This window comes from Malania oleifera, chromosome 10 (genome assembly GCF_029873635.1).
Source record: "Malania oleifera isolate guangnan ecotype guangnan chromosome 10, ASM2987363v1, whole genome shotgun sequence".
In the NCBI taxonomy this organism is placed as follows: domain Eukaryota; kingdom Viridiplantae; phylum Streptophyta; class Magnoliopsida; order Santalales; family Ximeniaceae; genus Malania; species Malania oleifera.
The window spans coordinates 24,914,370-24,926,855 of NC_080426.1; the positions used below are offsets into that span (position 1 = coordinate 24,914,370).

General features: G+C 38.5%; 1 protein-coding gene across 2 annotated transcripts in view; it reads left to right on the plus strand.

Moving 5' to 3' along the window:
- The window catches only part of LOC131166448 (putative acyl-activating enzyme 19), a 124,174-nt gene extending 112,134 nt beyond the window's left edge, over positions 1–12,040 (plus strand). For both annotated transcript variants that reach the window (XM_058125028.1, XM_058125029.1), the window contains 2 exons: positions 11,054–11,163; positions 11,242–12,040. In XM_058125028.1, coding sequence (XP_057981011.1) covers positions 11,054–11,163; positions 11,242–11,461 — 330 coding nt within the window. In that variant the 3' untranslated portion in view covers positions 11,462–12,040. The remainder of the gene's footprint in view (positions 1–11,053; positions 11,164–11,241) is intronic.
- The last annotated feature ends 446 nt before the right edge of the window (positions 12,041–12,486 follow it).

Below are 12,486 nucleotides of genomic sequence, written 5' to 3' on the forward strand. Positions count from 1 at the left end.
TTGGAAAGTTTCAAATCTCTTTAGTCAACTTTCATATTTTTCTAAGAGAATCTCGGCTGTAAATGTGTGAATATCCTAGAACATTTAATGAGGCCAACTTCCTGTGGTGGTCACAATCTATCAGGATGTATATTTGTGGAAGAGGGAAGATAGGGTACTTGATTGGTGAAGCTAAGGAGCCCAAGAAGATAGACCCATCTTATGCTATATGGGATGCTGAAAATTCCATGGTGATGGCATGGCTCGTGAATGCTATGGATGAAGAGATTAGTGCTAATTACATGTGTTATTTTGCTGCAAAGGAATTCTGGGACAATGTGAGTTAGATGTACTCTAACCTTGGGAATTACTTAGATTTATACACTGCAGCAGAAGATCAGCAATACTTATCAAGGAGACGATAGTGTAACAAGGTATTTCAATTTTCTTAAGGCCTATGGCAAAATTTGGATATATTCAATGATTATGAATGGAAAAATCCTGCTGATTGCAATCACAATAAGAAGATGGTAGAGAATGCAAGAATTTTTAAATTCTTGGTTGGACTTAATGATGAGTTTGATGGAGTAAGGGAAAGAATCCTAGGGAGACAGCCTCTACCCCCACTCAGGGAAGTATTTTCTGAAGTACGACGAGAAAATTGTCGAAGGAGTGTGATGATGAAGAAAAAGGAGGATAAGACTGGAAAATTCTGCTCTACTTGCTTCCAATAATCCTACTCATGCTGCTGGTAACACAAATTTGGCTGCTGCCAATATTTCTGCACAGCGGCCTTACACTAATCAAAGGAGGTTGGAAGATAAGCCTTGACTATGGTGTGACTATTGCAATAAGCCATGCCACACTTGAGAAAATTGCTGGAAACTCCATGGAAAGCCAGCAAACTGGAAGAGCAACAAATATAGACCCTTTGACAACAATCATGCAGTCCTTAAAGCCAATGAAGCTAATTTCCTAAGTGCTGAACAAGTGGATCATCTTCTTCAACTGTTGAAATCTACTTCTGCCTCTGGTCTTCCTACTGGTTCATTGGCCCAAACAGGTGATAACTCTAGTGCCTACCCTTGTTGCTTAAATCTTGCACCATGGATTATTGACTCTGGTGCATCTGATCACATGACAAGTACCTCACAATTGTTTCAATATTATTCTCCTTGTTATGGTAATAAAAAGATTAGAATTGCAGATGGAAGTTTTTCATCCATTGCTGGAATAGAAATCGCCATTTGTTAGTGGTTGCACGGGCACTAATGTTTTCAATGCAAGTTCCTAAATATCTATGGGGTGATGCTATTTTAACTGCATGTTATCTCATTAATAGGATGCCTACTCGAGTGTTAAAATATATCACTCCCTTAGATTGCCTAAAAAAACTGTTTCCTACATGTCGGATAACATCATACCTGTCACTAAAAGTGTTTGGATGCATTGTTTTTGTTCATATACCTATCAATCTTTGATCCGAGCTTGATCCTAGGGAAGAAAAATGTGTTTTCCTTGGATATTCTCCTAATAAAAAAGGGTAAAAATGTTTTAACCCTCTGACCAAAAAAATTCATATCAGTATGGATGTTTTTATTGAAAACCAGCCCTTTTTTGGCCATAACTATCTTCAGGGGGAGAAAAAGGAAACTAAAAATGAGTTCTGGCAAACCTCTAAGCCTCTTCCAAATGTTTTCCTTGACATTGACTTCTGCTCTTTAAAGGGTCGGGAAACCGATACTTTAACTAGAGAAAATAATGGAAATCCTAGTCTACCTATACAAGGCATACCTAATTCACAAACAAGGGGAGAAGTACCATCAAATATTCCCTCATCTGAGCTTCGTGTTTATACCAAAAGAAGAAATCATCAGAATAACAGAACTCTGTCTTCAAATCCAGAGCAAGGCCAATCATCATCACCTACACAAGTTGGTCCTCCTTCACATACTCTAGGTACTATTTCTTCTCCAGATCCTTGTTTTGATAATTCTTCTAATCTTGACCTGCCCATTGCCCTTAGGAAAGGAGTTAGAACCTGTACCGCACATCCTATTTCCAACCATCTATCCTATCATAGACTCTCTGATTCTCATAAGGCCTTTACTTCAAATGTTTCTCATCTTTTTATTCCAAGAACCATTCAAGAAGCACTAGATCACCCAGAATGGAGTTTGGCTGTTCAAGAAGAGATGGATGCACATCATGCACTAATTGCTAATGGCACTTGGGAAATTGATGACCTACTAGAGGGGAAGAAGACTGTTGGCTGTAAATGGGTATTTACAGTAAAATTCAAGGCTGATAGGAGTATAGAAAGGTACAAAGCAAGACTTATGGCGAAGGCGTTCACTCAAACATAAGGAATTGACTACCAGGAAACATTTGCTCCTGTAGCCAAGATGAACTCAATCCGTGTGTTGCTCTCTCTTGCAGCTGACTCTAATTGGCCCTTATATCAACTAGATGTGAAGAATGCCTTCTTAAATGGAGACTTAGAGGAGGAAGTCTTTATGGATCTACTGCTAGGATTTGAAGGGAAAGGTGGCAAAGGCAAGGTGTGTAGATTGAGGAAATCATTGTATGGACGCAAACAATCTCCTAGAGCTTGGTTTGAACGCTTTGGGAAGGTAGTAAAGAGTCATGGCTGCAGCCAAGGTCAAGCCGATCATACTATGTTCTATAGACACACGAGTGAAGGTAAAATGGCTATCCTTATTGTCTCTGTAGATGATATAATTCTAACAGGTGATGATAGCAATGAGCTAGGGAGGTTAAAGAAAATCCTTGCTCAAGAATTTGAGATCAAAGACTTGGGCAACTTGAAGTATTTTCTTGGTATGGAATTTGCAAGGTCAAAGAAAGGATTTTTTTTTTTTTTCCCAACACAAGTATGTGCTTGATTTACTTGGAGAAATAGGTCGGATGCAAAGCAGCAGAAACGCCTATAGAGCCGAGCATAAAACTCCAACCAACTATGGCTGTAGAAGTGATCAACAGAGAGCAATACCAAAGATTAGTAGGGAAACTCCTTTATCTCTCTCATACACGTCTTGACATAGCCTTTGCAACAAGCGTGGTAAGTCAATTTATGCACTCAACAAGACCCTAGCATTTTGATGTTGTGTATAGGATTCTAAGGTACCTAAAAGGGACTCCAGGTAAAGGTTTATTATTTGGAGTAGGGGTGAGCAAAGGTTTGGCCAAATTCAGTTAATTAACTGAATTAACCGAAAGTTTTGGTTAATGAGAACTGTTAACCAAACCGATCGAATAGAGGGGCCTCACTGAACCGAACCCGACCGAATTACCTTTTTGGGTAATTCGGTTAACCGAATTTAATCGAATTAATTTGAAATTAATTAATAAAAACCTAACATAATTGTAGATTTTTTTATCAAATACTAATTAACATATTAACAAGTTAACATATTCTAGTTAACATATTAACAAATTAACATGTTGACAAATTAGCATATACTAATTAACATATTAACAAATTAACATATACTAATTTATATTTAAATTTTAATTAATTATTAAATCGATTATTTCGGTTAACCGAATTAACATTCCTCTTAACCGAACTGATTAATCAATTAACCGAACTTTGTAAAACCATAACCGAACCGAGCGATCTTGTGTTCTTAACCAAACCAAACCGACCAATTTCGGTCGGTTAATTCAGGTTTCCCCGAATTATGCTCACCCCTAATTTGGAGGACATAGGAATTTACAGGTTGAAGTATACACTGATGCAGATTGGGTTGGAAGTGTCACTAACAGAAGTTCAACTTCTGGCTATTGCACCTTTGTTGGAGGAAACCTAGTAACATGGTGCAGCAAGAAACAAAATGAGTAGTGCAGAGGTAGAATTTAGGGCCGTTGCTCATGGAATTTGTGAAGCACTATGGATCAAAAGGTTGCTATAAGAATTAAAGATTACTAATTCACTACCAATGAAACTGTATTGTGACAATAAAGCTGCAATAGCTATCGCTCACAATCCAGTTCTTCATGATAGAACTAAACATGTGGAGGTAGACAAGCATTTTATCAAGGAGAAAATAGATGTAGGTGTAATTTGTCTGCCATATATCTCGACAACTGTACAAGTAGCAGACATACTGACAAAGGGACTGCCGAAGAAACAGTTTGAAAACTTCATTAGCAAGCTAGCCATGGAAGATATCTTCAAGCCAACTTGAGGGGGAGTGTTGGAAGGTTTCAAATTTGTTTAGTCAACTTTCCTATTTTTCTAAGAGAATCTCGGCTGTAAATGTGTGAATATCCTAGATTATTTAGTTTCCTTAGAAGTTAGCATCTTTGGTTCTTTCCTTCTTGGTTCTTTCCTTCTATTCTTCTGTTGTACATCTATTTTTACAGACCTGTACCTATGTTATGATTAATGAGAATTATTTCCACAAGAAGCTATCTAATTCTAGAAGTACCAAAACCCCAATTTTGACACAACACAACTAGGACTCCAAACATCAAAATGGACAAGCATAAAAGGAGTATCTGCTCGTTTGTTGAAGCAAAGTGAACATGATGATATTTTCCCGATTAACAAGACTCACACTCAGGACTAGACACAAAACTCAAGGTAGGAACTAGCTAATTCAATTTGTCCAAGGACGAATGACCAACACTACAATGGATTTGAAGCAGTGTAGCAGCAGCTGTGCAGGCAAATGGGAGAAGAGAGCGACTCAAAGTAGTAAAGTCCACGAGCCTTACATTTTGTGCCAATTGTCTTCCTCATTTTCAAATCTTGAATAACCACAAAATCAAGAAAGAAGTTTACAAAACAGTTTAGTGCCTTTGTATGCTTACTAATTAACATGAGATTAAAAGAGGACCTGGGAATGTACAAAATAGAAGAAAGAGAGATGGAGGGATTAGGATTTAATGTTCCTATCCCCTTAACTGTAATTGTGGACCATCAACAAGGGTAGCTTTAGGTAGGTTTTTAGGATACTAGAGGGCAAATAAGAAGTTGGTTACGCCTATCATATGGTCAATTGCAGTAGAGTCGATAATCCAAGGACTAGTCGGAGAGATACCAGATGACATACAAATTGTAAGATTACCCTTCTGAGCAAAAGATGCAATGCGATGAGATGCTTGTTGGGATGCTTGATACCACTGTAGGAACCTTGAATACGCTTCCTCCAATAGTTATAATACGTCATTCACCTGAACAAGTGCATGACGAGGAAACACACTCTTAGGATTTGAGGACACCATTCCAACACGCACAACCTCAATACAGCAGCAAATCAAAAATACACAGTGAACAAAATGCTCTTGGAATTCCAAAAGTGAACTTCCGGACTAGTCGAAACAAACAAGCATGTCAACCACTAATTCAACCACGAATGAGTCACCAAGAAGTGAACATAGCACTGCCCCAGCCCTACAAGATCAATGTATAGATGCTGCCACTGCTCCAAGAGATGTGGACACAGCCCCAAGAAACCAACACACATCATGGAGAAATTGAATCAACCACAAATAAGGTGATCCACCACTTACGAGTCACAACTAAACCAGCATAAGGCTTCCACAGCACCAAAAAACTTACACAAAGCCCCAAGAAACCAGCACAGAGCTCTATCAGTACCTAATAGCCTCTGTACAGTAGCAAATTAGAAATACACAGCAAACAACATCCGCCTGGAATTCATGAACACCTTGAGATTTTGATTAAATGAATGACCTAACTTGAAGATAGTTCTCTCCTTATATTTATAATACAAATCGAATACATTCTAATGACCATAAGACCTTTACTAACTCTCCCTAATTAACATACTAACAAACTTTATAATAATGCTAAAATAACTTTTAACTCTCCCCTTTAGCTGGAGCATAAGTATCACATGCTCTAACTTGTTACAAATAAATTTAACATGGGCACCCCCCAAAGCTTTCATAAACAAATCAGTAAGCTACATATTGGACTTCACATAAGTGGTAGTAATGAGCTTCTGCACAAATTTCTCTCAAACAAAATGACAATCAACTTCAATGTGTTTTGTTCGCACATGAAAGACCAAGTTGGAGGCAATATGAAGAGCAACTTGATTATCACACATCAACTCTATAGGCTGAGAATGTGGAAAACTCAATTCTTCCAACATATTTTTCAAAACAGATTTAGGAAGGGTAGCAGATGATGGAGCAATAACAAAACAATAATAGGAGAATAAGAAGGCAAAACAAGCACAGTTGGAAATGGGATGTTGGGTACACGTGCGTTTATCTTTATGGACAGCAATGATAGGAACAACGTCATGGGAAATATTATCATCAGACAAGGAAACCAAAGGCGTGGTAGTAGAAGCTAAGGGGGACTCTTCCTTGGAGCCGCCATCGTGAATACACCTACAAATTATGTTCATTGAGACAATGAGAAGAACTCAAAACTATGTGGAGATACAGGTGGTTGATTGGGCAAGGACAGCAAACTAGAATCTGGAAGATTAGGTAGAGGAAGAGACTCATTGACATCAGAAGTTCTCAAGGACTAGGTGTAGTAAGACTATAAGATGTAGACTCAAACAAGGTAACGTTTGCAAAAACAAAGAAACGATGCAGCATAGGACTATAACAACAACATCCCTTTTGAGTATATAAGTAGCTCAGGAAGACGCATTTTATAGCATGAGGATCCAACTTATCCACCACAGGAGTTAGTTGATAAACAAAGGATACACACCTGAATATACAGGGAGGTAGAGAGAATAACGGTGAATTAGGGAAGAGAACGAAGTGGGGAATTTTACCACTAAGAACAAGGGATGACATCCTATTGATTAGATAGTAAGCAGTAAGTACGACATCATTCCAAAACACTTTCAGTACATGTATTTGATTAAGTAAGGTGTGAGTGATTTCAAGGATATGTCTATTTGTCTTCTCTGCAACCCATTCTGTTGAGGAGTGTGGGCACAGGATGATTAATGAACAATACCAAACTGAGTCATATAAGTAGTGAATTGTGTATTGAAATACTCTTTAGCATTACCACTTTGAAGTATTCAAATTGGCAAACCAACTTGAGTCTTTATTTTAGAACAAAAGGCACAAAATATATGAAATAACTCGGAACGATCTTTTATTAAATATAGCCAAGTCATCCTTGAATAATCAGCCACAAAAATTACAAAGTACGGGAAACCCAACTTAGACACAACTTTGCTAGGACCCCAAACATCATAATGGACTAACATGAAAGGGATTCCAGCCCGTTTATTGAATCGAATAGCAAAAAGGAAACGATGATGCTTTCCCAACTGAAAAGACTTGCAATCAAGACTAGACACAGAATTCAAATAAGGAACTAGATGCTTCAACTTTTCCAATAAAAGATGACCAAGGTGATGATGAATTTGGAGAGGTGTGGCAGCAGCAGTGCAGGCGGTAGAAGGAGTTAGCGGCTCAAAGTGATAAAGTCCACCAACTTCATGCCTTCCACCAATCGTCTTCCTCGTCTTCAAATCTTGAATAACCATAGAATCAGGGAATAATGTTACTGAAAAATTCATGGGTTTAGTAATCTTGCTGGCAGACATAATATTGAAAGAAAACTTGGGAATATACAAAACTGAAGGAAGAGAAATAGAAGAAGTAAGATTTACAGTCCCACTTCCTTGGACAGCAGTGGTGGATCCATCAGCAAAGAGTAACACAAGATAAATTTGCAGGATACTAAAGAGTACAGAAGAAATTAGGTATACTTTTGATATGATTAGTGGTAATGGAGTCTACAACCCAAGGACTAGGACGAGAAGTACAAGATGATAGGCATGTTGTGGGATTACTTGTTTAAACAAGAGATGCAATGGGAAGAGAAGCTTGTTGAGACACTTAATACGATTGGAACTTGGAACACTCTTCCTCTGATATAAATACAGTACGTTGCCCCCCACTTGGTCCCAAAGGTGTGGAGTCGATGGTGGCTGCAATAGCAACATGTGAAGGTCTACCATGGAGATCCCAACCTTCTCAATAGTATGATTACCTCGCCCACAATGGGTGCACTCGAGTGCCTCTACCACCACAATTGCTCAAACCAGCACCTTGATAACTACTACGGTTGTTTGGTAAAGAAATAGAATCACCCTATGTGGCAAAGGCTGTCTTGACATCTCACAAACGTTGGTGGTTATAGGTTGTACGATGCCAAGCTCCTTATGAATACATTTCATCTCTCCAAAATAATCTGCAATGCTCCCATCTCCTTTTTGTAAATGAAAGTACTCTTGGGATAAATCATACATATATGTAATGTTACTAGTGTATAGCAACTTGGCATAATCCCAAATCTCCTTTCACGTATCTAGATGCATGCACATCCATGCAATCTGGGGTTCCATCGAATTCTACAAAAGGGAAACAATCAAGGCTTCTTCCTAAATCCACACTTTTCTCTTCTTATCAGAAGGATCAGATTGGAGCAAGTGGTCAATTTTTTCTAATCCTGCTAAATAAACCCAAGCAGCCTTTAGACCATTGAACATAATTTTTTCCATCCAACTTTTGAGTTGTTATCTGTGGCAGTGATGAAGGAAACATGTTTTTGGGATTCATAGACTCCATCCCAACACTCACAAACCAGCAGCCACACCAATGTGAAACAAGGAGAATAATCAAAACTAATCAGGGCAACCACAAATGATGTGAAGCACTGAAACAAACACAGACGAGGTGAACGCTTACCAACTGATATAGCAGTGCTACAGCCTCACAACTCAACTTACAAATGCTGCCACTGCTCCAAGAATTCACAAATGAGCCTTTACAAACACCGAACAACAATTAATGGATTACTGCCTGTGCATGGTCGAAAAGGTTGGATTTTTTAGCAAAACAACATACCCAACAGCTTGATAATATGGTCTAGGGAAGGAATCAAAACGTGGTGGAGGAAAAAATTAGAAAAAGGTGGCCAGAATCTCTCTCATATGCTGGTGTGTGGGGGTGCGTGGAGCACTTTTTGGCAATGGGGTTTTGTAGGGTTAGGTTTTGGAGGGTTCTGTTCTTGGCTTTATGGTTGGTTTTGTGAAATAATGAAGGGCAGCAATGGGAAGGTGTTTTCCGGTGATGGCCTTTTGTGATAGGGTTTAGTTTGGATCACACTCTAATACCATGTTGAGATTTTGATTAAATGAATGACCTAACTTGAAGATAGGTCTCTCCCTCTATTTATAATACAAATCAAATACATTCTAATGACCATAATACCCTTACTAACTCTCATTAATTAGCATACTAACACAATAATATTACTAAAAGACTAAAATAATCTTTAACAGACAATCCCAACACACAACATTGGACAACCAGAGCAAACTACAACCACACAATGAACAAGATAAAAACAGATCAAGAATACAGAAATACCATGGTTTCATGCCTCAATGACTCAATAAACATTGACCAACAGCTTCGGGCAGTAGCAAACAATCATTCCTGGAATGCTGCAGATGAGCAGCTAAAAAGGTGATATCTTTGGACAAAAAAGATGACAAACAACTTGATATTATGGTGTTGGGAAGGATTCACGACATTTGGGTGGAAATCAAAGCAAAATGGCTTCTCAGAAGAATCTCACATGCCAGCGCATGGGGTTGACACTGCTGGCTTTCAGCCGGTGCATGGCTGCGTGTGGAGGCTCCTCTGGCTATGAAACTGTGCAGGCTGGCAGATCAGCAGGCTCTGTGGCTTGCTACGTGTTTAGTTTTGCAAAACATGAGGTATTTATTGAGGCTTTGAAGAGGACAGCAGCATCCAGGATTTTTCCGGCAACTGCAGCTTTTTCTAGCAACTCCTGAACCTGCTCCTGGACTTTGGTGATACTGATCATCCTTCTACAGCAGCAGGTTGCATGGTATTATAATGTTTAGGGTTTGATTTAGCGGCGGTCATGCAATTAAGGTTTAGGTCAGATCTTGCTCTGATACCATGTTGAATAATTGGTAAAATGGAAGACCTCACATCAATAATAGGTTGTCCTCTAGTTATAATATTTGTCAAGTACAATACCAATGATCATAATACCCTTACCAACTTACTAATATAACACATACTATAATGCTAAATGACCAAATAACCATTAACAGATTGCATAACTTCACTGGTTTTGTTGTGGGATAGAGCTGTCTTTTTAGTGATTGGGTCCATTTTTTCGGGTTTTTTAGGGGCTTGTCGTTGTCTGATCTTGTTAGGGATTGTAGGGGAGCGCTTTGTAATTCTTTTGGCTGTATTTCACTTTTTTTTGGGAGGGTATCTTTTTCTCCCTTCATTGTACTTCTGGTTATGCTGTTAATATATTTACTTTTCTTAAGTAAATAACTATTCATGTAAGTGGGCATTTTTCAAGGTAATTTAGCTTCTTATCATTTCAATCAAAAGGCGATGGGAGTATTTTAATATCATAAATTTATCTGGTACATTACCCCCTTCAAGGGAAGCTTAGGGAATTACCTTTTTCAAGTCATCTTTGGGACTCATTAATTATCACCCATCGAGTGAAAACAGGTACTATGTGCGTATGCGCTTTTACAAAACTGCCCCTTTTTGCTGCCACCTCCTTCCTCGTTAGTTATTTGCATACCTACACAGGTTAATTCTGTATTGTTGTCCATACGACATACAGCTTATTGTAGCTGTTGACATTGTATCGTATTTGTTTGTTTGATCATTTATTTATTGATTGAGCGCTATTTTGCCTAATAAGATATTAAAAGGGGTCTCCTCTCCCCAGCTCCCAACAAATTAAATAAACGAATATGAATTAAATTCTTGGTCATATTTGTTATTCCAAATTAATGGTGAGTCCCAAAGGAGTATCCTTTGTTCATTGCAATTTTTGGATTATATAAAGCACAGCATGGTCATGATCAGCTGCAACCAAGAGTCCTATTCAAGCTACTTATAATGAACACACATGGAGCCATTGCCTCATTAACATACTTATACATTTACTTCACAATATATTTATATATAAATTTCATCCAACAGACTTTAAAATCTATTCTAATGTTGAATAATTTTACCTCAGGAAATGGGAAATCTACTGTGGGAATACAATGTTGGAGATCCAATCACTGCTTCAGCTTATGTTGATGAGAATTTGGAGTTGCTCTCTGCTTCCCCCAATCTTTCTGACAGGTAATAGAATTCCATGAGAAGGAAATGATTTGAAAATCTTAGACGTAAAGTCTTTTCAATTCTTATCCACTTCCCCAGGTTGGTCTGCATTTGTGCCAGTTCTGGAAGCATCCATTTGCTTCGAATCAACGTGAATACCAGTGCAGAGACCAGTCAATCAGAAACTGTTGTGCAGGAATTTGCTAGGCTTGACCTGCCAGCAGACATATTCTCTTCACCAGTGATGGTTGGCGGCAGGATATTTGTTGGCTGCAGGGATGATTATGTGCATTGCATTGGTCTTGAGTTAGCAATTTGAGTTGCACGGTGGAAATGCTGATGGCCATTAAAATCTTCGTGCTAGATTATATTCTGGTTTTTGAATCTATAAAAATTGGATTCTCCACCTACAAAGAGTTACTGCAATGTCACCTGGCTCTGATTTTTTGAGTGAAACAATAGAGGCTTGGTCCACTGCATCCTCTGTTCAAAGGTTCACATCAACAAGAACTGCATTAAATATATGGAAAGCTCTACAGCTGAAGTTGATGAGATCATTTGCCGTGGGAATAGAGATGTTGGCAGCATATTTTCTGCATTTTACTCTGGGCTATCAATAGTTATATGCTTCTATAAGACATCTCCCACCCCACCCCAACCCCACACCCTGCTCCCACGGCGCGGGTGGAGCTGTGGCTGAGTGAAAAGAAGGAATAACCTACACTGATGAGTGCGGGAAGAATAGCAAGCAGCACACCAATATCGAGAGCAGATCTCCTTGGTACATATATTGGGCCCTACCTTGGAGTTTTCAGCTTGTACAATGACCAAGAGAGTGATGTAAAATACTGATTCTACTTTTCTAATGGCATAATAAAATGTCTTCCAGAGTTGTATATGCATTTTATTGAATGATAAATTTAGTGTTTTGTGTCAAGCTTACTCACGGGGACTATCTCTACCGAGATCAACTGTTGCAGCGTCAAGATTGTGTCTAGTACTTCCATGAGGCCTGGCAGTTGGTGGTTTAGGCAGTTGTGGTAGAACTTTTCACGATCAGCAACAGCACAAAGTTCAGTCCTAGATAATTTTACAAAATGGCTACCCAAATCAATTTGACGGGCTCTTTCATTCATATATATATTTTTTTTTTCTATAAAGGTGGGTTAATAAATCTCTTCAGCACCCAAATTCAGAGCATCCAACTTTCATGCAATTTATATGGTGCAGTGTGCTTGTAGCATGTAGTTCTTACATATTGCGGAAAACATGGTTGAAAGAAAAATATCTAATTGATAGGGTCTCCTAATTCCATTAGTCCTACAAATGATACATTGGAAGAGA